Source organism: Anas platyrhynchos, chromosome 16 (genome assembly GCF_047663525.1).
Source record: "Anas platyrhynchos isolate ZD024472 breed Pekin duck chromosome 16, IASCAAS_PekinDuck_T2T, whole genome shotgun sequence".
NCBI classification, from domain to species: Eukaryota; Metazoa; Chordata; class Aves; order Anseriformes; family Anatidae; genus Anas; species Anas platyrhynchos.
This window is the reverse complement of record NC_092602.1, coordinates 7180189-7206286: the sequence shown is the minus strand read 5'-3', so window position 1 is coordinate 7206286 and position 26098 is coordinate 7180189. Positions and strand designations below refer to the sequence as shown.

The following is a 26098-nucleotide window of genomic DNA, read 5'->3' as shown; positions in this document are numbered from 1 at the left end:
TATCTTGTGCCATATGTATTACAGTAGCTTCATTATTGTTAATTTCTGTAATGTATGAATTACCTGAGACTTGCAGGAAGTTAAGGGATCCCAGGTCATTTGAAAGATTAAAATAACATTGCTGGTGTCTGTCATATCTTGGGTATTAGGGGGAATCTCTCTTTGTTCTCAGTTTGGGACCTCAGCCTTGCAGTGGTGGCCCATCTCCTTGTCCTTCATTCCCCAGCACGCTTTTTGGGTGCAGTCAGATTTCTGTTCCAAATGAAGTCAGGTATTTGATCTCTCTAGCTTTCTGTAATACCAGGCTTCTAAACAACTCTTTTTTTTTTTTTTTTGAATATTTAATTTGAGAACAGGTTAGCAGAGTTCTGTTTATGTGTAAATTTTTCAAAGCTATTCTACTGTAACCAGAAGTGTGCTTTTTTTTTTTCTTTTTCTTCTTTTAAAGGGATATTAAAGCTGGAAATATTCTTCTAACAGAACCAGGTCAAGTGAAACTAGCTGATTTTGGGTCTGCATCTATAGTCTCCCCTGCCAATTCTTTTGTGGGAACGCCTTACTGGTGAGTAAAGCATGGGGTACTTCATGGGGACTGCTGCCTTACATTTCCAGCATTTCACAGTCTAAAAATAGTATCTGGCATAAAAACTACATTAGCCAACTATATTAACAAAGCAGCGTTTTTACAATTCCCATGTCCAGCTCTTCAGGAAACAGGTTCTTTCTCAGTGCCCATGAGTAGAGGTAGATTGTACAGCACTTTAAAAGTTAATGTTTTGACTTCTATAATACCATTGGCTTAAAAATTATTAACATTTGCCATAGGTAGTGGAACTAAGGCAAACGCATGGAGAAAGGGAAGTTTCTTAATCCAGCTCTGCAGACTGGAAGCCACGCAGCTACTTAGATTCTCTTTTGAAGAGACATGCTTAAGGGTCACTTGAGTTGCTTAGCATTCCTAACATAGTGGGCCAGCATAGCTTTACACTCCACTTTGTGGCAGACCTCCCAGGCATTTCTGGGAGGTCACCTATCGCCCAACCTCTGAACAAGCCCATTTGGCAGGAAGCCTGCTTCATCTTTGAAGAACAAAACCAAATAGGCTACATTTTTGCAGGCTGGCCCTGCTGCTTTTTCCCCCCAACATTCATCCCTTTATCCTGGATCACTATATTTCCCAGTTGTTCTGGATTTCCTTGTTCATGTCATAGCTATACTCGCAGGCTGCACATATCTACTGGAAAATTCTCCTGGTGTGCCCATGGAAAACCCACCATCTCTGGTGAGAGTTGGTGCCTTTAGGATTCCCCCAGCCCTTGCTGTCTGCCTGCGGGTACAATGCCTTTGAGATTAGTGTGGGTCTCCCATGTGCCAGCAAGTTTTGCTAGCAGCGAGGTTGGCCTCTTATTTACTTCCCTTTCTTAATCTGCATCTTGGAAGAGTTTCTTGTGCAGCCAAGCACTCTTGTTTCATCATGGCTTTACTCAGATCCATGCTGGCCCTTGAAGTTGTGGCCCGCTGTGCTGCTGAAGGTGATGAAGCCATCTCATTGTAAGCTATGTGCTGGGAGTCACAGGTTGTGTCCTCTGACCTGCGTGTTTTGTCCTGTGGTTGGCAGGATGGCACCAGAGGTGATCCTTGCTATGGACGAAGGGCAGTATGACGGAAAGGTGGATGTCTGGTCCCTTGGGATCACGTGTATTGAGTTAGGTGAGTAAATACTTTGCCTCTGATGTGAATAAAGAACTGTCCCCAATAATTGTTGGGAGGTTTAAAAAAAAAAAAAAAAAAGATTCTTATTCCTTAAAGTTTATTCTTACAAGTCTTACTTGGAAAGCAGTGACAGTTGAGTTAAACTCAACTGAGTTAAAGTAGCAAATCAAGGGCAAGGCACTAATAATGCTGCTGTACTTCTGTGTTCATCTAGTGTGCAAGTTCAAGACAGACCACATTTTGCAGCCCTATTTTGCGAATACTGAGCCCCCTTTATTGGCTCTTCTGAAGTGTCTTTCAGTTTCCAAACCAATGCTAGGGGTTGCCAGGCTTCTTTCACTGAGAAGCAGGATTTTGGTGCCTATGTAAACTGGGCTCCCTATATGACAAGCACTTTTATTTTCCCAATATTTTTATTTCCCCAATACAGCACTTTTATTTCCCCAATACTTGATTTCCCCGTGTTCATTCAGTGTGTTAGGAGAAGCTTCAAGTTGAAAATGCCAGCTGTTTTCACAGGTAATACCCAACATGTGACCTCAAAACGGTGTCAGAATCGTGGAAGTAATGCTCTGTGTTCACATTGCTGCATCTCAATCAAAAGAAAGGGTATATGAAAGAATTCTAAATACTTAAATTTACAGACTGATTAAGTGCTGATTTTGGAAGATGTGTAATGGCCACAATCAGGTCTTTCATGTGAGGAGGTGTAGTGCACCTCACCTGAATGCGTGGCCAGACACGAACAAAACTGCTGAAATGTTTCATGAAATGGAGTGAGACATAAGCAAGTCTCCGGTATTTCAGCTGGGGTCTAAGGAACATTTTATCTCTTCGTACTTTATATGACTTGTCCCCTGCTGTTCTGCTATAGAACAAAGTGCTGCTATTTTTGTTTGCTCCCAGAGAAGAGGAAAGTATGGTTTGTAGTCTGTGCTCTTACAAGCTGGGTTTGGAGAAGGTTGGAGCAACTATTATGCCAAGATGTCCTAAGAAGTTGCGTTAGAAAGGACCTGCCTTTAATTTTCAATCCTTCTTTTCAATTTGAGCAGTATTAAACTTAAAGCTTTGCCTTTGCATAGTTCCATATCTGAGCATGGGGTCAGGAATGAAGGGGCAGGAAATCTCTTGATGAGCACCACTTGGCTTTCTGTGAATGCTGGTGTCTTAATTTCTAGGCTAGCCAAAAGTAAGCAGTATTTAAAGAGAAGAAAAGAGTGGTTTGTGCATGCGTGCTGCATGCCTAGGACAAGTGATTGCTCTGATCTGACCTGACATGAACTTAAAATAAATAAATAATGATTAAAAAAATAAAAAATAAAAATCCTGGCATCACTGTCAGCTTGGCACAACTCACATGGCAGTGAAAACTATCATTGCTCAATTTCTGTGTAAAATCTGTTCGGGGGCTGTCAGGCACTTGTCCTCTCGGAAGTGCAAGGACTAGGAAGAGCTTTGATAAAGAGGAGTTAAAAGCACACCTGGCAAGTGAATTTGGCAACCTGTCTGACTTCCCCAGGTGACTGCCAACGGTAAATGAAATGGGCAGCCACTCTTCCCCTAGGTATGGGTGCCACACTGTATGTCTGAGCTCTGTTTTAGTCAGCTGCTACTGATTTTTACCACTGAAGATTAGGTGGGTAAAGTTGCAGTTAAGGTAAAATGTACTGGAAACTTTTCCTTATAATTTGCATCCTGTTCTTTGGATTTCTTCATCCACTCTTCGGGTGAATAACGGCTTTCCTTCAGTGGTTGTCCTGGAATAACCCAGAAGATTACAATAATTGGCTTAAATGTGATGACAACAGTAATGAGCTATTGATTTAGCAGAGATACCTTGCTCATGCTTCCATATCTGTCTCCTTTTCTTTCCAGACTGCCTTATCACGCCTTTCTCTTTTCTTTCTAGCTGAAAGGAAGCCTCCACTTTTCAACATGAATGCAATGAGTGCCTTATATCACATAGCCCAGAATGATTCCCCTACGTTACAGTCAAATGAATGGTAAGAGAGCTTATTACCAGGTTTTGTGCTTTGTTTCCCCAAAAACGCTCTGTGATGCTCTCTGCATGGCTAAAATCTGACAAGAAAAGTGTTTGTTGCAGTGGAGTGATTTGACTGCATTCCTGAATAATGCTCCTGTGTAGGCAGGCTCCGTTTTGACCTTCTGTCACTTTGGCTGTGCTACAATCTAAATGTGTGGAGGTGATAATTATGGGGCTGTAGATGCCGCAGGAATTAAAATATTCTTGGATACATTAAGCCAGCCTCAGCTCAGCATCAGCAAGGTTTCCAGCTGCAAAAGATCTCTGACAGAATTGTTAACATTATGCTACAGCTGAAATGTGAAGGGAAGGGAGAGGAGAGGCTACAGAGGTAATTAGATTTTTTTTTTTTCAGTGAGGGACTTCAAAAGTCATCAGAGCTCTGTAGGCAGTAAATACTCCCCATACTATGAGCTCTTCTTCCAGAATCTAAGCTTTGATACAAGAATATTTTGTTATTCTTCAGGAGCAAAGGCATTACTCCATGTCCTGCTCTTTGTAGTCAAGGGTGGAATGTAGCCATCGAGCGATGCTTAGTAGAGTCTGCAGATGGCTTGAAACAACTGCTCCTGGAGAGGTGGGAAATTCCCCCATTAGGCATTTAAGTAGCATAATTATTTCATTGCTGATCATTTTATCAAACCCACTCCACATCAACTTCCTTATTTCATCGTCTTTCTTTTGTCCATTTTTCAAGATTCAAAGAAATTGCTCTCATATCTCCACACCTATACTCAGATCATTCTGTGCAGAATTTGCAATGCAGAGTAGAAGCAGCTTGGGAATACGGTACAAGAATCAGTATTCTTGATTGCAGGCAGTTTGTTTATAGTCACCTGTTTGCTGTCTGTGACTTTGAGAGCACAAGGAGCAAGCAAGGTGTCTTTTGTGCTGCTTTTGAGATGATGAGCATCTGGGAGATTAGTTTTCTTTCAGGTTGTGAAGCCTAAAGTGTCTTTGAACCTAACCATGCACCAAGATGCTTTCCTGAGTCAGCGTTGCAAATGGTGGGAAGCATCTAGAGAGCAGGGAGTCATTTCATCAGCTAACTTAGCAAGCACATTTCTGGAGTTGCTGTGAATTTCATTGTCATCTAATTTTAAGTAGCTGAAATAAAATTGAAAACTCTGGCTGGTACACAGAGTTCTTGTTTGGCTTTCATTTTGCGGCTGCGGATAACTGCCATGTCTGTATCCACTGCTGAAAGAACTGGTGAGATCAGCTTACTCAGAATTTAGAAAAGTCAGTTAACTGTTGTGCTCTAGTACTCAAGAACAAATTAGTCAGGGTTTTTCTTTTGCTCTTTGCTAGTAAGTTTGTGTATATTTCAGATACTAAGCTTATTTTTAATTTAAACCTTTTTTTTTTTTTTCTTCTTTAATTTACAGGTCAGACTCCTTTAGGGGATTTGTTGATTACTGCTTACAGAAAATACCTCAGGAAAGGCCATCATCAACAGATCTATTACGGGTAAATTTTCAAATCTCTTTCGGAAATTTGGGAAAAATGTGTTTGCCTACTCCAAAGTAATTCTAGTGGTGGTAAATGAGTATTTTCTCTTTTCCAAAACACTGTTGCTTTTTCTCTTGTCTGTATCAGTAGTTTTGGGGGGTCTTTTTTAAAGTACTGTTGAGGTTTTAAAGGAACTAATAACTGCATGTGTTCAGATGCATGTTGTTGCTGACCACCACAGTACTGCTTACCATGATCTGAATTTGGAATTTTCTTTATATGTGCTGGAATAAGGCTGCATTTTACACAGTTTATTGGACAAATTTCTTCTCTGTGAGCTGAAAAATTTGCAGAAGCCTTGTGCTTTTTGGTAGTGCGAGGCTGGATTCCTTTATGTCTCTAAAGTTGGGAATTGGTTGCCTTTTCGCTGCGTGCGCCTAAGATATCCCATCAAACATCTTTTAAGGCTGCTAAGGCAGAAGAGTCACACTCTTTGTTTCCTGAAGAACTTTCTGGCCTTTAGACTCAAGTTTGAAAGCGTGGTGGCCTTGCTAGAAGTGCTGGAGTATTTTAGGCTATTCAAGGTTACAGGTAAAATCAGGAAGCGGTTACAATTCCCTTTATAACATGATGCTCAAGAGTCAAACTGCTGGAGAAAAGTAGAGGCAGTCTGTGTAGTTAAATGCTTATACTGCTGAGTGAGGAATTTCTTGAGGAAGCAGCCCAGCACCCTGCTCCCTGTACACCCCAGATTTTGGCAGAGGTTCCTTTTGTGCTAGAGAACTTGCAAGCCCCATGAGCCAGTAGAGAGAGCGACAGGTCCTTCAGCTGAAGGAGGGGGCTGCCAGCAGGGGAGTAGAAAGATGTCATCTTGATATATTTAATTATTTTTAATTTTCTTCCTTCAAGACAAAGCTGCACATCCCTTAACTGAAAGTATGATCAAAGACAGACAGGTCCAGAGCTGGATCAGTTAAATCTGGGCTGCAGATGTGAATACCAAACAGTAATTTTCTGTGTAAGCAAGCCTTAGGAGCAAGCTTCTGAGCTCTTTGCAGAAAAGGGAACTTCCACCAGTCTCTCTGCTATGCCATGGGGTCAGTAGGATGCCCTGAGTTGTGACCATGCTGCACTCTGTGGCCTCTGAAAGAGCAGGGAAGAGATGAGGGAAGAAACTAAAAATGACCTTTTGGGGGCATTTACATGATTATGTGTAAAGTGCCATAACTGTTAACTTCCTGATGTGCCTTCGTTTTTCTCTTTACCTTCTCCAATAGAGAAAAATGTTATTTTTTCTGTTGTGCAACAGGCAATATTTGTTGCCAAGCTTACATGCAATTTCAGCGAAGATTTAAGGCTTGTATTTTGCTACAGACCTTCTCTGTGGAAGCGACAGAAAATCTGAAAAGCCATTTTAATTGCTACTCAAACTCAAGACTTAACCAGGCTTCATAAGATGCACAGGCAATAGCAAAGCTACTGCAGAGCTGGAAGTACTTTGAGAATTATACTCCACATGATGAGAGGATTAGGCTCTTAATGAAGTTTTACAGAGAGCAGACGATTAGTTAAAGAAACAGGGGTATTAGGGATGGAAAGAGCCTGAGTGACCTAGGTTATGTCCCGGCCAGGCCGGGATTGCTGTGGGTTGCTCTGAGCCGTCCCGTTTCGTCCTTTTTCAGCGCTATGCAGATGGAGTTCAGGAAGGTTATCATAAACTTTTTTTTTCTAGTAATGTCAGCATGATTAATTCTGATCTGTTCATACCTTTCAAATCTGTTCACAATCATAGAATGGTTTGAGTTGAAAGGAGCCTAAAAGAGCATTAATTCCACCCCCCTGCCATGTCAGGGACACCTCCCATCAGACCAGGTTGCTCAAAGCCCCACCCAGCCTGGCTATGGGCACCTCCAGGGATGGGGATCTTTCTGCCTGCTCTCAGTTCAGCTCTTTCCTTTTTGCTCTAGTCTTGTAAATCATTCCTTTGTGCCTGTCTGATCCTGGTTTGGGGTTAATTTCTGTCCAGAGTTCAGCTGGCTGGACAGGCATTTTTGGCTAATGTGCTATCTGAGTGTGTTACTGCAGGTATGGTTACATGGGCTGTGCTTGGCACTGCCACAGCAGTGGGGTTTGGGCTGCTTCATTCTTCTGGCTGCTGTCTTGTTCAGAGGTCTTGACAAGTTTACTGGTTAGTGCCACCTGTAGATTATTACTTCGCAAGCAAACACTGCATCTATTTTTTAGTGTATTTCCAGACATTACATTTTTCAGCTTCTCTAGTCAGGCAATGCTGTGTTTCTATCTGTTTCTGATCCCATTTTCCAATCTTTTTTTTTTTTTTTTTTGTCCTATATGGGCTTTGAGTAATTACTCTTGATTAATTAATGTCTTCTAATGTTTGCTCCTTTTCCATATTCGTGCATCATGCTTAGAAGTTAAAACTAGCACTAACAGAATAGGCCTGGGTTAAGTTATCAACTACCAAAAAGTTGTTTATGTCCCTTCAGCAGTCTCCATACCAAACCCAATTAATTAGAGCTAGTTTTGGAAATAACTATCATTTTGGAAAGTGCCTCGTGCAGGTTCATAATAGCCATGAGCACGTAGGAGGGGGACCCATGTTGGGACTGATGCGTCCTGAGTTTGACAGAGTCTTGTCAGCGAACCCTAAATCAGTTCCATTTTCTCAAGTCTACAGCATTCGGTTTACCTGAGAAGTACAGGAACTGTTTATAATTCCCAGGGCTTTGTCTTTGGAATTTAAGAGCAACCTTTCTTTACAAAGTAGGGATGTGTGAAATCCTGTCCAGCCCCTTCTCCATCAGGCTTTTTTTTTTATTTTTCTTTTTTAAGTATCTCCTTTCTATAAAATTGATTAGTGGCCCTGCTATTCCTCTGGTTGCCGTACATAGCTGCTGGTGAGAATTGCATGGCATGCTGCTGTTTCACACCAGGTAAACAGGACTCGGTTTTTCCTTAAATATTTGAGCAGAGGAATTGTTAGCTCCGTAGGGTGTTTTGCTTAATTTCCACAGTAGGTTAGATTGCTGCTCTGTGTCTACCTGCCAGCCTTTTCATGCTGATTTTTGTTCTAAGGCTACCATTCAGCCTTTGTTTTATGGCTTCTCTTGTTGCTTTTTCAGCTCAGTAAAATGCGTTCTCATGGATGTTTCTGAATCTCTTGGTTCTTGAAGTGAGAAATCGAAATCATGCACTCTTTACTGAATAGCTGGCTTTGCACTCGCTTCTGTCTTTGCTTTAAGCCTGGACCATATAGAATATTTAACCCTCATGCCTTCACTTTCCAGGTAAAGGCTGACAAACGAGCTTGTTTTTACTTTCTCTTCAGCGCCCGGTATATTTTTCCTGTGATCCATTTGTGCTGTGGCACATAACCAGCGTTTTGTTCTCCGGTTCTGCTTGCAGCACCCCGACAATCCTTTGACCAGCTAATAGGTTTATGTTGTGGGTTTCAGAATGATTCATTCATGTGGATTGGCAGTCTTTCTGCTCTCTAGGAATAGTGTAAGTTCATTGAAGGATATGATTTCAGGAGTACCTTAGGTTGGAGTCTGCACAAACAATTGGAGCTGAGATGTCATTCTTAAATTATGTATATTCAGTCTTTTTGTTTGGTTTTAGACTTTCAGAGCAGTGCCCCAGATGTTCCCTCCCGCAGGAAAGATCTCCTCCCTAAAGCTTGTCAGATTATAAGATTCACGATCTTTTTTCTTTTAGGGATTTTTTTACTTGCATGTAGTAAACAGGGATAGAGAGAAATTTTTGTGGCCACATTTTCTTAAAGGGAACTGAATTTTAGGAGGTGTTTGAGGATGTTTTCAGTTTCAGTTTACTATCCTGGGTGAAAACAAACCAAACCTATCTCAATAATATTTTCACTTTCAAAATTAAATTACAAGATTTTCTTTAAACACTTATTTTCTTATTTTTCTCAGCTTGTGTGATATTCTCAGGAGACTTGGTTCTGTTGGTTAGTCTTCCAGCCAACTTACTGCTTGCCTTTAGGTTAAGCACTTTTTTTTTGAGTCTGTTTTTTTCTTACAATTTGAAGAAAGCATACAAATTAAGTCCTATCAGCCATCATCTCTTACCAGTTTTTGCAGTACCTAGCAGAGCAGTGACTACATCCTATGGATGTAGTTCAGTTATTTTATGTGGATAAGCATTTAGAATTGTGTTCTCATCATACAAGACTTTTGTTTATATTTTTATGCATCTGCGTTATAGTTCCCATGTGGTCCCATTCTAATATTTGAGGAGCTTAAATATGAAGCACGTAGCTTGTCACTTAATGAAAGGAGTATTTGCAGTGTTGAAGAATATGCCTAAACAAGTATACACTGGATAGGTAGGATGGAGTTAAGTTCAGCATCATTGTTACAAATGCATTACTGCTTTCTAAAAATTGCCTATTATCTACGATGAGATAAAAATGGTTACCTTTTTTCTAATCATAAATAAGCTGCAGATTGTTTGCTGCTGTTTACAGAGAAATAAATGGTGGGGATCTGTAAGGAGCAGAAATGAATCATTTTGCTTCTGTGTGAAATAACGTGGTATTTTTAGTTATAATTCAAAAATAAACGCCATCGCTGCTAGCAAAGAAATGGATACTGAAGTGACTAGCTTGCTCCCTTAACAAAACTGAAATGCACAATAATTTGAATTCAATTAAAAACAAGAAATAAGCCTGCAGCATGATTCTTCTTATGCTTATTTAGAAATCATTAAATGATGATGTTGTCAACTTCCTTGTACGCAAGACTTGTGTTTTGAGAAGGGCTGGGTCTGTTGTGTCTGTTACTACAGCTACAGGTGGCTGTATTAGTGCTTGAGTTTGAGGGGTGCCACCAGATCCAGGGAGAGCTGTGTTGCCCCGAGTTCATGAACTGAGGCCAGGCAGGCAGACCTGATCCTCCTGAGACCGTCTTTGCAGCTGGGTTCCAACTGTTGAGCTCACTAACAAAAGGCCATCCTGCCATTCTCAGTGCGGGGTGGAAAACTTTATTTCCTATTCCCATCTTTCATTATTCACCTATCTAGAAACGCACACACAGTGTTTGTGCTTTAAAGCTGTCTCCTGTGGTGTATATTAAGCAGCGTACGCAAACGCAGTGATCCCATGCAGAATATTGGCAAGTGCATGCTCAGACCATTCACGTACTCAGAGGTTGAATCAGAAAGCTGCAGGGCTTTCAGGCTCCATCGCCAGTTGTGCAGCGCAGGAGGATGCAGCTGATAAGTCAGAGCAGAGCATTGCATCACGTACTTAAGTTCCATTGAACAACTTACTGTTAAGTCTGCACTTAAAACCTGTGCTTCTTGTACATCCTTAGGGGTTGGTAAGAACTGGATTTTTTTTTTCTTACACTCTTCTCTTAAACTCTTCAATAATAAACAAGCCTTGCAGTCTTCTTACTGGTTTGGAGTTGGAATAGGTCAGATGCAGGGCAGATCTTTGCATGAAGCTTAGGCAGGTAATCTTCCATAATCAGGATTGATTAATCTTCATCCTTTATGCATTTTGTTCATTTTTAAGTCCTGTGCATTTGCAGGGTTTAAAGTGGCAGTGTCTTGTTCCTTGTACACTTAAAGTGAAGGGGCTCGGGAAGGAACAAATCAGCTCTGATGCTCGGAGAGCCCAGAAAACCTGAGATCAGTCCAAAAAGTGAATCAGGGAGTCAGGGCGGAGAGCTTTCAAAGGACCTCTCTGCCCACCACCCTGCTTCTCCTGCCACTGATGTGTATGTGCACATGAGTTCTAAGTGGCAGAGTGATTTTTGCTCCTTTCTCTGTACTCTGCGTTTGATTGTGCTCTGTGCTGAAGCCGTTCCTCTGACTTCCCAACAAAGCGCTTTGCAGCCTACACTTCAAAACTCAAAGGGCATGGCACGATCTGTTTGGTTGTTTGATACAGTGATGAGTACGGTACGGGTAATCAGTGCTGAGGCTTTCATAACAGGTATTACTAACTAATGAACGTGAACTCGTGTCTCATGCCCCTCTTGGGAGGGAGCAGTACCTGTGCCCTTGTTTTCACATGAAACATGCTAGTGTCATGCCTGAGACCGTGTGTTTTATTTCCTTGATTATAGCATGATTTTGTTCGCCGAGACCGACCACCAAGGGTACTAATAGACCTCATACAAAGGACAAAAGATGCAGTACGTGAACTGGATAACCTTCAGTACCGGAAAATGAAGAAAATCCTTTTCCAAGAGACACGGAATGGCCCACTGACCGAGTCTCAAGAGGAGGAGGAGGTACTTTTATTTTGTTGCCACATTTGCGCTGTTCTAAACCATTTTAGGAAAAGTGAGATGCTCCTGTCGTTAAGGGGCAGAACAAACACAGCCAGGTATGGATGCAGAGCATTAGCAGGCATTACTCAGTGGTAGACGTGCATTTATTGGCAACTTTAAAACTTCATTTTTTCAAATGGTTGCCTTTCTTCTGAAAGCTTTAGGGAAGAAACTCATTTTAAGGGAGATTCTCTACAATGAAAAATAACTCACAGCCCCTATGAAGGAGGTCCTATTGATGGTCCAAGGTTTCCAGTCTTATAAGCACAACCAAGAGCAGTTGATTAATGCTGATATATATTTTTTAAATTAACATAGGCCCATTACTTTATAGTATAGTTATTGTGAGCTGAAAAGTAAATCACCAAATTAGTAAGACTTGTTTTTTTAATTTTTAATCTTTTTTGCTTTTATATTAAAGATATAAAACTCAGCTGCAATTTAAATCTTGTAATAAACAACCCACTTAATCAGTGTATGATAATTGACACTAACTGTGGCTCAGAAAAGAAAAACAGTCATTTTTTAATTGATGAGATTAGATGGAAATTTATGTCATTTGCTGCGGGCACATTGGATAAATAAATCCATGCCTGGTTCTCAACCACACAAAAAATCAGACAAATTTATGTTTTTATTCCTTTTTGCTGTATTACAGCAAGATCACGTGCAGTGAGATGCCCAAGTTTAGTGTATGTTTGGGGACTTGGCTTTGAGGCTTGTGTATGTCAGATATTCTTGTAAGGCTAGGCTACAGCGTTGGTTTAAGAAATGGGCAAGCCTGGGTGTCAGGAGAGCACACAGGAAGAAGAGACTGGTGCTTAATACTGCCCTTCACCGTGGGGAAGATGCACAAAAGCAGCAAGAACAGCAACCACTGTTGTTAAAGCTACCAAGTGCTGCTGTTCTGACCCCCCAGCTAGGCAACTTTAAATCTTTAGGTTATTTATCTGGGGGAGGGAGAGTGGGGGTGTCAGATTTTTGCACTGAAAACTTCAAGCTGTGTCCACCTGTGTGTGACAAACTGCTGGGATAGTGACAGAGCAGGAAGCACAAGGAAGTGAGCTTCACACTTAACAACTCAGCAGATCCAAGCTTAACAGCCAAGGTGTGGTAGCAGTTGACTCTGAGGTGCATCTTCCTCTGTTCTTCCTGTCCCCTCCCCTAAAAAGGGGGGAAAAAATGTATGTCCAGGAATTAACACTAATAAAGCTCACACTCTGCATGTGCACAGCATGCCCTGCACTGGGATTTACCCCTGAGCTTGCGTACCACAAGAAGAGGTTGTATTGCTCGTGTGTACATTGCTTACTTGATGCTGAAAGTCAAACACAGCACTCGCTCCAGTTACTAATAGTTAACAGAAGCTGTAAATGCCACCAGCCAGTTTCTCTTTCTACCTTAGTGTAAGGGACATTACAAATCCTTATTTTTAACACTAAAAATAATACTAATGCTTTCCTCAGAGCTCTTGAAAGGAACTAAAGATCATTTGGAAAGTATTTAAGCCAAGAAGTCAACATTAAGGTTGCGTATGCCATCTTCTTCTCTGCCCTTTTGTGCATATGTATTTATTAGTTACATAGTCCATTCTCATCTGAGATGCCTGGTAGTTATTTCTTCTACAACTTTATTTAAGCATCCTGGAAATGTTTTCATTCTCCTGTGTATGTGTTCTCTGTAAAACAGTATTCTTTTGTATTTTGGAGTTTAAGTGCTTTTACACAGGCTCTGAATGATCTGCTAATTGCTTAAAAATAATCAGACAATCAAATACATATCTGTCAAGTCTGTCAAGTTTATCTTTCTTTCAGTTTCCAACCAAATGAGTATCCTGTTAATTGATTTGAAATGTAATTCTCCCCAAGCTCACTTCGGAGGCCAGGAGGAACTGGGTGCAGTAGCAAGCCATTCATTTTGGTGAGCCGAGGCTATTTCAGAGCAGGAGCTGAAGGCTGTTCAGAGCTCTCAGTCCTCACTGAACTCACTGCAAGCATCTTCAGTCCCGTTAGTTTATTACTGGGGACTCTACATTCTCAAGTCAGTCCAGATTTAGCTCATACTCAGGGATTACTGAGCTGGTATGAGTATACAAGCAAAAGGAAAAAAAAAAAAAAAGATGCTAACTTCTGGTATTTGTCTGTAGAAGAAAAACATGTCCTATGTGAGGAACAATTACTTAGGTATGTCTAAGCAGATTACAATAACTTTAATCGCTGTAATAATGCAGGCTCTTCTGAGTCAGCTGTTTAAAGGTGAATGAAGATTACATAAGAATTTATCTTGGCTGAAAACACAAATATAGCATGTTGGTTTTAGCTTGAAAGAATGTCACTGCTGACTGCTTGGGACAAGGAGGTTAAAACCTCTGCACCCGTGATGTACCTGAGATAGCTACCGAGTCATGAACGAATGGGTTCATCTTCTGACTCACAAAATGTGTTGTAGCGTATATAAACTCGGAACATGGTTTTAACACAAACTTCAAAGATTGTTCCTTTCACATTTATGAGACTCCTTTCACCACCCATCCAGTATTCCTGGATGCCTCCTGTTCAAGCCAGAGCCATGCCCAGACTTACTGATACGTGCAAAAAAACTGTCCTGATGTCTGATTTATGAGGATTGCAGGGGAGGAGGCAAAAGCTCACTGCCCCCTGTGAAGTGCTGCATAACCCAGGCAGCCTAAAGAAACGTAGTTGCCAAAATACTGAGCAAAACCCCTTTAACTCTGCCGAGTTGCCTTTAAAGCAAACCTTGGGCACCGCAGTCACCCGCTGGGCAGGTGACCTCCTGCGGTATCCGTAACCCATGCCCCTTGTTTTATAGGACAGTGAGCATGGATCAAACCTGAGTAGGAAGATGGACAGTCTGGGCAGCAACCACTCCATCCCGAGCATGTCCGTGAGCACAGGCAGTCAGAGCAGCAGTGTGAGCAGCATGCAGGAGGTCCTGGATGAGAGCAGCCCTGAACTGGTCATGATGCATAGTGACGAGAGCACAATTAATTCCACTTCCTCCGTTGTTCATAAGAAGGTATGTCCTCTGGTGCTCTCCAAAGCTTCCTGCCCTCCCTGCTGTCGCTCGTGCTGCGTAGGGCCCAGCGAGCGGCATGCTGTGGTCTTGTGCTGAGCCGTTTGCTGAGAGCAGGAGCTGGTGATGGGCTTGCCAGAGTCAAGTTCTGTGTTTTTTAATTTTAACGGCTGAGCTGCGTTCAGATGATCTCTGAAAATACAGAGACGGCTAAGGAAGGGTAGCACTGTCTGTGTCTAGGCAGGGTCCACGCAGACTTACTGCATGCCTCCTCACCTGCCCCGCATGTGCACTCCTTCACCTCTGCTCGTATCTTCAGTCTTTGTTTCCTTGTGAATGAGTGTGCTGTACTGTGTAGCACGGTGACAAGCAGTCACAGCAAAGCTAACTGTTTACCAGTCACAGTGTATGATTAAAATCTGCTTGCACTTGGATTTCCCTCATGAGAAGTGGAAGTGTGCAGAACTTTGGACCCTTCCCACGAGGTACGTTTCCAGTTAAATACTACTCACTGCTTCTCTGCTCTTGCGCTGCATGCTGTGATCTGTTGCCATTTTGTTTTCTTGGTGCTAGATAGCAAACTGAAGTTGTCTACCTCTAAGTCAGCATCTAATCTGTGGGATTGTTTGAGTGAAATAGTTTTGGCTTGGCCTTAGCAGTGTCATTTACTAGTGGGCAGTAAAGCGTAGGCTTTGTGTGATTGCATTTGCAAAGAGCTTCAATGTGTACATGTGCTTTTTGCCAGAAGAGCTAAAACATTACAGCAGCAATAAAAGTATGAGTTTCACATTTGTAGGGTTGCGACAAGCCTGGTTTAAACTAACTAAATATTTGTAAGCATTTTTGTCTCCTGAAATACACTATTTATGTGACTGAATATTGAAACATTTATAGAAGGGACCTCTCAAGTCATTTTGTCTCCAACAAAAGATTGCCGAATATATTTAAAGGTATGGGAAGATAAGATGCATAAATTTCAGTAGGTTACATTTTTTTTTCAAATATGTTTTCAGTAGCACCTTTAAAGAGAGACCTTTTTGGAAAAAAATAGGGACAAAAGGCCAGTCCAAGGAACCATCAGAATGAAGAGCGACGTGACTCATCTTACGTGCTGGTGATTGTAGTTGGAGCTTGTTTCTCATTTTGTGTAGGTTTCAAGAACGTGTATTTTGATTTCACATTGCCAGGTAGTTATATTTATGTATGCATTAAAATAGAACTCGGAGAGATTGATTTACACAATGGTACATTATAATATTACTGATGGATCGGTGTCATTACAGTTGATGAAGACAAAATGTGAGCCACTCCTGCCAGACCTAAATTGCATTTGTGAAAGAAGTAGAGTTGCTGCTTGCCTTAAGAATACTATTTCACTTCGTACTGATTGTATGGCACTTGTAAAGTACAAATACAGGAAGACTTCTGAGGTTATGAATTCAATCCTCTTAGCATCGTAATAACTGCGACGTTCTGTAAGATGAAGACATTCAGCTGAGAACAATGCTCAGTTCAGTTAGGCTCCTTTTAAAAACTCCCCAACTCACGGTTTATGTATGGTGTCATGTTTAAGTTATGGACAGAAGGAAGTGTTGGCTGCCTCTGCTTACGGGTACCTGTGGGCAGGGAGCATATACTCGCATTACCCTGTGGTTGCACACCATACATAAGACACTTGCACTGTGAAAAAACATAATTATGACACCACGTGAATGTTTTTATTGCTTGTTTGGAAGAATGGGAGATCTTGCACACTTCTAAGGGAAGTAGTGTAAAAGAACTCACATAGAGGTCACTTAAAGCGGGTGTTTTGAAGTAATTTAGGAAGCACAAGAGCCAGATCTGCACTGATAACTCTTGCACACTACCTTTTGCTGTACGTATGCATTTAGAATATGCATAGCAGGACATATACCACTCTGAAAATATAGTTTTAACATATGCCTTTTTAAAATTCTCTGTTACTTGGGGCAATGCAATTTTAAACAAAATATATATATATAATATATATTAATATATACATGAAAAGAATAAAGTTGGAACAGGACATTTCAGGGGATTTATGTATACATACATTCATTCTATTTTCAAGTTAAAGTTCTTTATTCTGAAAAAAAAAATGTTCAATTTGTGCTTGCTTTAACTGTGTTTCTGTAAACTGATCAAGTTAATCCACACAACCTGGTTTTGTACTACGAGGTGAGAAGTAGGGAGCTCGATAATGCTCTGGAGCCTAATCACAAACAAAAGTAAAAGAACCTGGGGGTTCAAGTTTAAATTTAGCTGTTGTTTTGCATTTCATCAGCCTTTAAAGGCTAAAAAGAAAATACAGATGAACATAATTAGCCAGCTGTCTGAGTTATGTGGACACGGGGTCATCTACTAGATTGTTTTGACACAGGTCAAATCAGAGTGTTGTATAAAATTATGGTATTCCACAAATGTGTTAATTAACAACCTCCAGATGTACCAGACTGTGCAAATGACCAGGATGGCAAAATTGCCTGAACTCTTCACATTTTTTAAGACTCAGAGCTCCAAGTGTCAGAGACCTTTTGATTTCTTTGCGCCACGGCCCCAGAGTGTTGTGTGCAGTTGTAAAATTCAGGATGAACAAGTCTATGGGGACGTGCAAAACACAATTCCCAACCTTCAGTGCTTCAGACCGCTGCCTGGTGTGAAGAGCCAGCCCGAGTGGCTTCCAGGAACACTGTTCTGCTGTCCGAAACAAATACGGCAAGCGGTAGGACTTGGAATGCTCCCGTGTGGGATTACTTTATTTCCATGAGACTTTATAGCAGTAAGGGGAAAAAAAATAAGTCTCATTTAATCAAAGCAACAAGCCAGTATGGTATTGTTTTGTTCAGCTCTGCTGTACAGACTTGTTGCTGGTCCTTACCTCTTAAAGATGAAACTTTGGGAACAAAAACGTTGCCAGGGGAATCCTCTGATTAAAATCTAATTTATAACAAAAGGCATGAAAAGAGGATGCTCACAAACTGCCCAATGCCTGTAATAACACAGACTTCTCTAAGATCTGTTGGAACTTGAGTGACTTCACCAGTCCACTGAATTACCCTGTGCACGCCGGTGCCTACTGCTGCCGCGTTCAGCACACAGCCTTCCTGCTGCCTCTGCCCTGCTCTTTGATGGGAGCTCTCCTACGTGTCAGGTGTCATGATTCGTAATTGGGAAAGGTGGTGGTTCTAGGAGACGTAAGGGGTATTTGGGTGTAATGACTTACAGGCTTGAGTTTTGGTTTGCATGCGCGGGCAGCTATGAACCCTGTGTACTGTCTGGAGCTGTCAAGGAGGTCATGAAGCCTTTTCTAGAAAGACTCCTGATACATCAACCTCTCTGCAGATTATTGAGTTTTAGTCCGGTGTTTTACCATGAACAATGGCACCCTGCTTCCTTTAAATTCTTAGAAGTTGGGCGTTTGCCGCAGTTCTGTGCGCTGCTCTTGCTCTTCATGAAGGTATTTGGTGTGCACCATCAGAGGTGCAGCACGCGGGTGAATATTCCTGGAGAGGTGAAACTGGATGGTTCTGCCTCAGACTGGTGCAGTGTGGTCAGTTTGCTGTTGGGGAGGTTGTGAATTGGTTACGGAAGACGATGGGACTCCTTCCTCTGTGTTTTGTTAGGTCACTTAATGCGAGAGGTTCAACGCTGCTATGTGCTGAACAAATGTTCAGTGCTGAACTATGAAATACGACTTATAGATCTGTCTGCCCGGTTTTGCTGTGATTAAAATTTGAGGCAAAATTCTCATCGATTTATCAGTAGGAAAAAAATCAACTCCCCATCTACCTACTGAGTTGTTTTGTTTGCTTCTGTGGCTTGCTCATTCAGTTGCCTTCTGAGCAGGTATTTTATTCATGTAGGAAGTTTTGTTGCAGAAATATCTCTTTGCCCCCTAGCATTTATTGGAACAAGCTACATCTTTATAAATGAAAATTATCAGAATAATTACTGCTATCTGGAAGGAGTCAGCTCAGAACGGCCGTGGCATAACACGAAAACACCATTAACAACAGGCGGTGAGCATTGCTCTTAAAAATGCATGGCTGCTGCATTAGGTTGATGTTCCTGAGATGATGTTCTGGTGCTAGGGACTGTAAAACCTGCTGTTCGGTGAGGAGGATGGAAAGATGGTGTGTGGTGGAACCGAGGTGGGGCTCTGGAGAGCAGAATTTGGGTTGTCATCCATGGGCTGACCTTGGGCAAGTCATGCTGGTTTGAGCAGTGGTTTGCTTCTTGCCTGCTTTTAATATTTTACGTTCATCCTAGTATGGTAACGGAGAGAAGGAAAGTGATTGAAGGACTGGGGTGTTTCTAGAAGACCTTAGGAACCTTGTTTGTTCACGTGGGCTTTGTGTATTTGGCTGGATAGGCGAGGGTGCTGTGGAGCTACAGAAGGCATGGGAGTGGTGCTCTTCCTATGGACCCATGTGTGTCATCTGAGTGATGCTGCTGAATTTTACCTGTTCAATCAGGATTTTTGGTGTGACTGTTAGAGTCTAAGGCTCTTTTCGGGAAAGCGTGCAAGTCTGGGAGCACCCTGTCTGCCACGTGAACGTGCACGGATGGAAAACGTAAGATCCACCCCACCGCTGGTAATTGCCCTTCTATAACACTGCTTCCCTCTGCTTGGGCAATGAAAAGCCCAACATAGGGATGACAAATGTAAAAAAGAAACGGCAGCATTTTATTACACTCAGTGTAGGCCCACTACTTGTTCGGCAGACTGTCCTTTTTAATCGTTTGGGCACACTGGGGCTCCTGCGGGTAGCTGCGGGGGTGCCGGGACAGTCTCAGCCAGGCCCAGCCCTGCAAAGGCAAAAGGGAGCCTGGGACACAAGGGCTCGAAACGAAGGACGGGAGAAGAGAAAATGATATTGAAAGTTGAATTGGCACAGGTCCAACCCAGAAAAAGCCAAACGCTGAGGACAGCAGAGGGGAAATGAGCATCAGGAATGGGAGAAACGCGTCAGCGTGACAGCGGTGTGGTGGTGGAGGTGTTGGTGTGCGTTGGTTGTTTTCTTATCCTGGGTCTTTCTGACCTGGCCGATGTCTGGAGTGGTGACAGGGTGGCGAAGTGCTCGTGCTTGCCTGCAGACGCCCTCTGCACAGGCCCACAAGCCGCTGCTGCCATAGCCAGCGCTCGGCGCAAAGCTTGGCCTCTCCTGCTTGCCCTTCAGCGTAATATTCCTCACTTCCACAGCCTTTGGTTTGTGTCCATGACGGCCACAGACCTGATGAAACTCAGGAAGAATTGGTGGTGGTTAGCAGGAGGAGCTCGAGGAGGGCAGCCACGAAGCCGTGCCGGGAGCCCTGTGGTGGGTGCGTGGCTGGCAGCTCCCGTCATGGGACACGGCAGGCACCCGATGGTGGTCGGAGCTGTCTGCAGGTGTGCTGACTTCTGGAGGCCACCTCTTCAATTAGCAGGTTCCCAATGGTGCTTCTGACGAGCGTGGCTGGTTGGGGTCTCTGTGGGCTCGCCAGGAGCTCTGCTGTCCTCACACCCAGCCCGCGGCGCTTCGGCAGAAGCACGGCCGCTGCTCGCCGCGCCTTTGCCAGCGAGCGAGCAGGGGAAGGCTGCACGAGAAACCATTTGTGCTAAAACCCGTGAGCTGTTGCTTTAAAGGGAAAAAAAAAAAAAAATCCTTTGTGGGCTGTGGAGAGAAAGTGCTAGAAGCGTGCGGGATCATGACTGGAAAGCAGGATCCCTGAGTGGCGGCGGCGGCGATCCTGCGCGGCGGCAGGGAGCGAGCCGGGACGCCGGTCCCGCTGCCGGGACAGAGGAGCCGGGCTGCCAAGGGAATGAGGCAAAATGTTGCTCTGGTGTTAAAAGGCAGCGGCGGCGGCTTTGCTAGACATGGAAGTCACGTTTTTCAAGGGATTACTCGGTTGCAGTGCTTTAAGCCAACCTTTCTGAGGAGCCCGGTCGCTCTGCATTGCTTTGTGCTTCTGAGTCTTTTTTTTTTCCGCACGTATGTAATACTGGAGGTTTAAAAAAAAAAAAAAAAAAAAATCTGCCAGGGATTCAGAAGGCATCCCGCTAGCGATCAGCTGACACGCCGAACCGAAGCTGCAATGTGTTGCTTATTCATTTTGTACCGTGGGAGCTGCAGGGGCTAGCAGAGAGCTAAACTATGCATTTCAAACAGCCGTGCTTGTGCAGAAAGAGGGCTGAGAGACAGGCAGCCGCCGAGGAAAGAGCACAGCTGGACTTTCTCCTTGTTTTTATCCATTTCTGCAGGATCATGTATTTATAAGGGATGAGGTGGGCCACAGGGATCGCAGGCCTGACGTGCGGCCTACCCAGTCAGTGCAGAATCAGGCCCTCCACTACCGGAACCGAGAGCGCTTTGCCACAATCAAATCAGCGTCTTTGGTAAGCAGCCCCCACCCCTGCTCTCTCTCTGTCTCTCTGTTTCTCTCTCTCTCTCTGGGAAGGGGTCAAGAAAAAATTTTTTTCTCTCTTAATTTTTTTTAATCTGTTGGCATAGCAACTAGATATTGCACCGAATGATGTTTTAGCCGTGTGTGTGAAATGTAAGGTGTAGGGTATCTGTAATATCTGGGCTTTCACACTGCATATCTGTCCAGCCGATGTGGAATAAGCCACATTTGTGGGTGAAGCTAATATCGTCTTAGATTTTTTTTTTTTCCTCTTCCACCTATCTCCTTTGTTAGGGCTGCTGCTATTAACAAATGTGCTTGTTTGCATGTGCATTAAGAGTGTCTGTGCGCTTGTGTGAAATACGGTTAAATGCTGTGGAAATGCAGATGCATATGGGTTTTGAAACAATAAGATTGCTGTTTCCAGGATGAGCTGCTGATGATTTTTTTTTTAATTATTTTTTTATTATTTTTCCCATTCATTCATTCATTTATTTCAAGCAACTGTGCTGTGACTGCGCTTTGCAGGCTAATCCCCGGGCGGGATCGCGGGGTTGCAAGAGCCGAGGGCTCACGGCGGGGCTGTGGGCTTACAAAGAGGAGGGGGATGGGCTGAATCCATCCAGATTTGTACTATTGCAAATGTGATTGCTGTAGGATGCCTTTGTAGTAGCGAGAGGGGTGTGTGCCGCCAGAGTTGGCGGCCGCGCCGCCTCCCCGGCACCCGCGCGGCTGCGGCCGGCGGCAGCCTTCGGAGGGGCCCGCTCGTGGGAGCGGGGTGAGAAGCGGGGTGGATGGATGGATGGACAGATGGATGGATGGATGGACAGACATGTCACCGAAAGATTCGGGCCCCCCGGCGTTGGAGGTCACATGGACAGGAGCGTTAGGAAGCACCGTGCCGCTTGCCTGCTGCCATGACATCATCCTGGACCAGCCCCGAAATTACAACAGCAGCCCTCCCCTTCTTGCTCTGCCCTGGCTGAATGATTTTTTTTTAATTTTTTTTATTTTTTGCCTTCACCACCACCATTTCTTGATCCCCCTGCACAGATATGCCCAATCTCTCCGCGTGCAAGAGGCAGCGGCATGTGTGTGACCACAGCTAAAGGTTGCCAGCCGAGCAGAAAAGCAGCGGCAGTGCCAGCAGCCAAATACCTTTCTGTATGGTGGTTGCTGCTGCTGTGAAATCCTGAAATGACGCTGAGGCGTTCAGACCTGTCACCAGACACTTTGCAGGCTGAGATTTGGGGCAGGGCATCCAAGTTCCACCTTCTGCAGGGGTATTTCTGTGTAACACCGCCAAACTGCTCCCCGGGGCCGAGTCCCCTGCTCCCCATCCTCCTCTCCCCAATTTCAGGATCCTCCTCTCCTTGATTTCAGGATTGACCTAGAAATGGGCACGTTAGAGGTCTTCTGGTCTCCTGGAGACCCTCTGCCTTGCACATTTTTCTCTTTTGTGTGTGTGCATACAGCACAACACCAGCACTGTTGCTTGCACTCCACAAATAAAAGTAGGATTCTGTTAAGTTGGCTGGAAGGAAGAAATGATAAATGGCTGAAATCCCATCATCCAAACATGTATGTAAATTGATTCCTAGATCATTGTCAGTGTGAAACGTACTCATGATCTCTTACTCCCCATGGAAAGCTGCACCTCCTGTCCTGCCCTCGACAGAAGAGTCCATCGCTCTTCTCTTCCTCTGACGTGTCCTCCCTGAGCTTCTTGGGTGGGTGAAGTTATCCTGTGGTGAGGCCCCCTTGGGAGCTGGTCAAAGAGGGTGGCATGAGGATAAGGACAGCGAGGTCTTTGCAGTCCTCTGAGCTCTGGGGAAGGCAGCGGATGTCCCAGGGTCACTTTTCAGTCCCATGGCAGTCCCCTGTGGGGCTGGGACTGTGTAGGCCTTACTTAGCCACTTGGATTTCCTGAATTGCCCCGCTTCAGTCACCAAGTGATTAACAAGATACCTGGCCAGGAAGATGCTGGGCTTTTTGGAGAGCTTTTCTGCTTCTGATTTTCTGTGGAACGTGCTCTGATAAGGCTTAGAGTTCACATCAGCGCAGCAGTACGTCCACGGCACCTTCTGGGACATGGGGAAGTCCCAACCCTTGTCTCATTGTGTTAGCCACTGGGCCTGGGGAAGAGCTCACAGCGTGTCATGTACAAACTTCATTGTTTCCCATCACATGTGTACGTATCCCCTTCCCCAATGAGAGAGAAGTTCCCCAAAACACCCCCTGAGTGTTACAGGAGGCATTGCTGTGTCCTTAGGTTCTGAGATTGCAGGGTAGGGAAGTAATTTCGGTATGTTTACAAGAAAAATACTTTAATTTCAGTTTATTTTCTGTTAATTTCAGTTAATTTTGTGATGGGCTTTCTCTTTAATAATCTTTCACCTCTGCATTTTCCAAAACGGAAATCTAGCAAACAGTCTAAATTTCAGCCTTTTCCCCCAAACACAAAGAAGGCCAGTACACATCCTTGGGTTTGAAGTGCTGGCGTGGCTGTCACACTCTTCTTTTTTTAACCCGTGTGCATTCAGTTTACCTCTGGGTGACTGGAGGGTGTCAGTGGGTGGCACGTTGCTGGTCCTGCTACGGCCAAGGGAAAACTGTCACACCTGCCCCTTTGTCTCCTGTTCCAGTACCTGGGGGGAAGACAAGGTCTGGCGTGTAGCTGACCTAAACATGTCTGAAAGTTAGTGTGAAACCAGAAATTCAGACTATTCATTTGTGTTAATTTGCTCTTTCAAATGTTATCTCCAAAAAATAAATAAATAAATAATCCTGTGTGATAGCTCCTACATCACTGCTGCTGACCATCACTTGGCTTCTCAGCACCTGGGCACTGCTTTTGGGCACAGGAAGGTTACACAGCCGAGAGCCACGTAGCCTGCATTGCAGAACAGCCTGAATTATCAGAAAATGGGAGTTCTGACACCAAATTTAACGATACGGGGTAATATTTGGGTGTCGAAACATCTGCTGTGGGATGTGCTGGACACCACCTGCGACAAGAGAAGAGGGCAGCACTGGAGGAGGGGCACCGAGTGCAGGGCCGGGGGGCTGCGCACATTGCTTCCCCTGGGCCAGATCCAGGGTCTCGGGTGCTCACATTCCTGTTGTTCACCCCGACATCAGGATACTGCAGGCTGAGGAAAGGCTTTCTGAAGGGCTCTGTCAGCTTGGAAGTCTGGTCTCTTTCCAAAAACAAGCTCAAATAGCTTTAGCGAGTGAAGGGGACCGCAAACAGGAGGGCTGCACTAGACAGCTCTGTGCTCCCGATGTCCCAGAGATTTTAAGTGCAGTTCCCCTGCCCTGTTTTTCTGCAAAAGCATCACATGAATAATAAGGAAACTGGGCAGGCTTTCAGATAACATAGTGAAATGGGTTATCCACAAAGGAATGGGCTGTGAATATCTCTCTCCACTCTTTCAGTGATGCTTTGATATTATTTATAACAGGCTTAAAAAAAAAAAAAAAGAGGGCAAATGGGGTTAAGAAAGCTGAAGGAGTGTTCTTGCTTTTTGAAACAAGTGCTTACCTTTGGTCTTATTTCAAGCAACAGTTTTAATAGTCACTCATTCCTGGACCACCACGTTCTTTGGCCATTGTGTGTTCCACCTTCTTCACCTCTTTTTTTTTCCCTTACGGCACTCTTGGGACAGCATGGAACGGTGCTACAGGAAAACACTCCGAGTATTTCTGCTGTTGTATTCAAAATCGGTGTCTGAAAAGGAGATCAGGTGCCAGCCACATCTCCATCTTACTTTGCGGATTATCAGTGATCCATAAATTAAAAGTTACAACCAGGAACCTAAGCCTTGGAGCTGAGAAAGCTGCAGTGAAAAGGAAGGCTGGAGGTTGTGCGTGTTGACAAGACTGCAACTATCAACATTTTCCAGTGAAAGGTGTTCTTTTAGATCTGTGCAGAGAGGCACTGGTTTGCATTTCTGGGTGTCTTCCATACTCAACCCCTTAGCTCTCCACCACCTCACGCGTTTCCTTGATACCTGCTTTTGCAGCTTTCAAATGAAATGATCTAATGGGTAAAACTTCTTAGAAAGATCAGGCAGTAGGGACCCTACTGAAGGCCTTGGCGTTCTCTTTGATTCCCAAATACTAGCAAAAATATTACATGATCTCATCCTGGGTGTGCAAAGCCAAATGTCTGGGTACATGTGAGCACTCTTCTCTGGCTGTGGCCATTAAAATTACATCGGGACAGTGTGACACCAAAACCTGGTGTGTTCACATGGTGGCTCTTCCCCTGCACCCTCTTCTGCTGAAGCAGTGACATGTTTTTCCAGATGCTTGTGCTCTTCAGCAACTCATCTGGCTGCTGCCAAACGGATCCTTGCCCTAAAATACTGACTTGTGCTTTCTTATCTCAAGGAGGTTCTCTCATCATGAGAGGCTGCTGGTGTCTTGCTCAGTCCTCTGCCCCTCTGCCACCACCCAGCAGAGAGGACTTGGTATTTTGGTTAGTTATCAAGAGGTGAGAATAACCCTCACTTGGGAGAACATTCAAACATTCAGTGTCTTGGTAGAACAACATATATATATATTTATTTTTTTTTGTAAAAAAAAAAAAAAAAAAAGGAACTCTTAAGAGCTGGCAGTTTAGAGAAGTTGTGAGCCCAGCTTCCTTACGTCAAGCCAAAATCTTGGAGAGTGAAAAAGAGGAAGTTTGGATTTGGTGACAAGTGAACTGCCTGTGAGAGTAGGTTGGGAAAGGCAGCTGCCTGTCTCAGCGCTGTGTATGCCAAAGATGCAGAGGGATAAGAAACTGAGGAAATGTTATGCCTTAATAAAGGCTGCTCTGTTTTATGCCGAGTTTTGGTTCTGCCAATGACTGATTCAACATGCTTCAAGAAACCAAAGAGCTTCAGGAAACCACAGTTTTCTGTTTTAAAGGATCCTGACATTTTCTGGTTACGTGGAGAAGAAATTTTGCAGTGAGCAATTCAGTTTTAATCTTTCCCCATTGTTATCTGTGGGATTACATTTGCAAAATGCTTCTTAAAGTTCAAAGTGCCTTTGTCTAAGAACGCTAGAGAGGTGATTACTGAAACTTGCCCAGATCTTGTTTTTCAGACGATCACTGAGGCCGTGCACACATCACAGG

At 43.7% G+C, this 26098-nt stretch overlaps 1 protein-coding gene across 4 annotated transcripts in view; it reads left to right on the top strand.

Moving 5' to 3' along the window:
- Window positions 1–26098, top strand: part of TAOK3 (TAO kinase 3) — an 82044-nt gene that overhangs the window by 45619 nt on the left and 10327 nt on the right. For 3 of the 4 annotated variants that reach the window (XM_027470275.3, XM_027470277.3, XM_027470276.3), the window contains 7 exons: window positions 449–562; window positions 1619–1710; window positions 3623–3716; window positions 5146–5227; window positions 11326–11493; window positions 14362–14568; window positions 20828–20962. In XM_027470275.3, coding sequence (XP_027326076.1) covers window positions 449–562; window positions 1619–1710; window positions 3623–3716; window positions 5146–5227; window positions 11326–11493; window positions 14362–14568; window positions 20828–20962 — 892 coding nt within the window. The remainder of the gene's footprint in view (window positions 1–448; window positions 563–1618; window positions 1711–3622; window positions 3717–5145; window positions 5228–11325; window positions 11494–14361; window positions 14569–20827; window positions 20963–26098) is intronic. The other variant, XM_027470278.3, reaches the window with a different exon arrangement.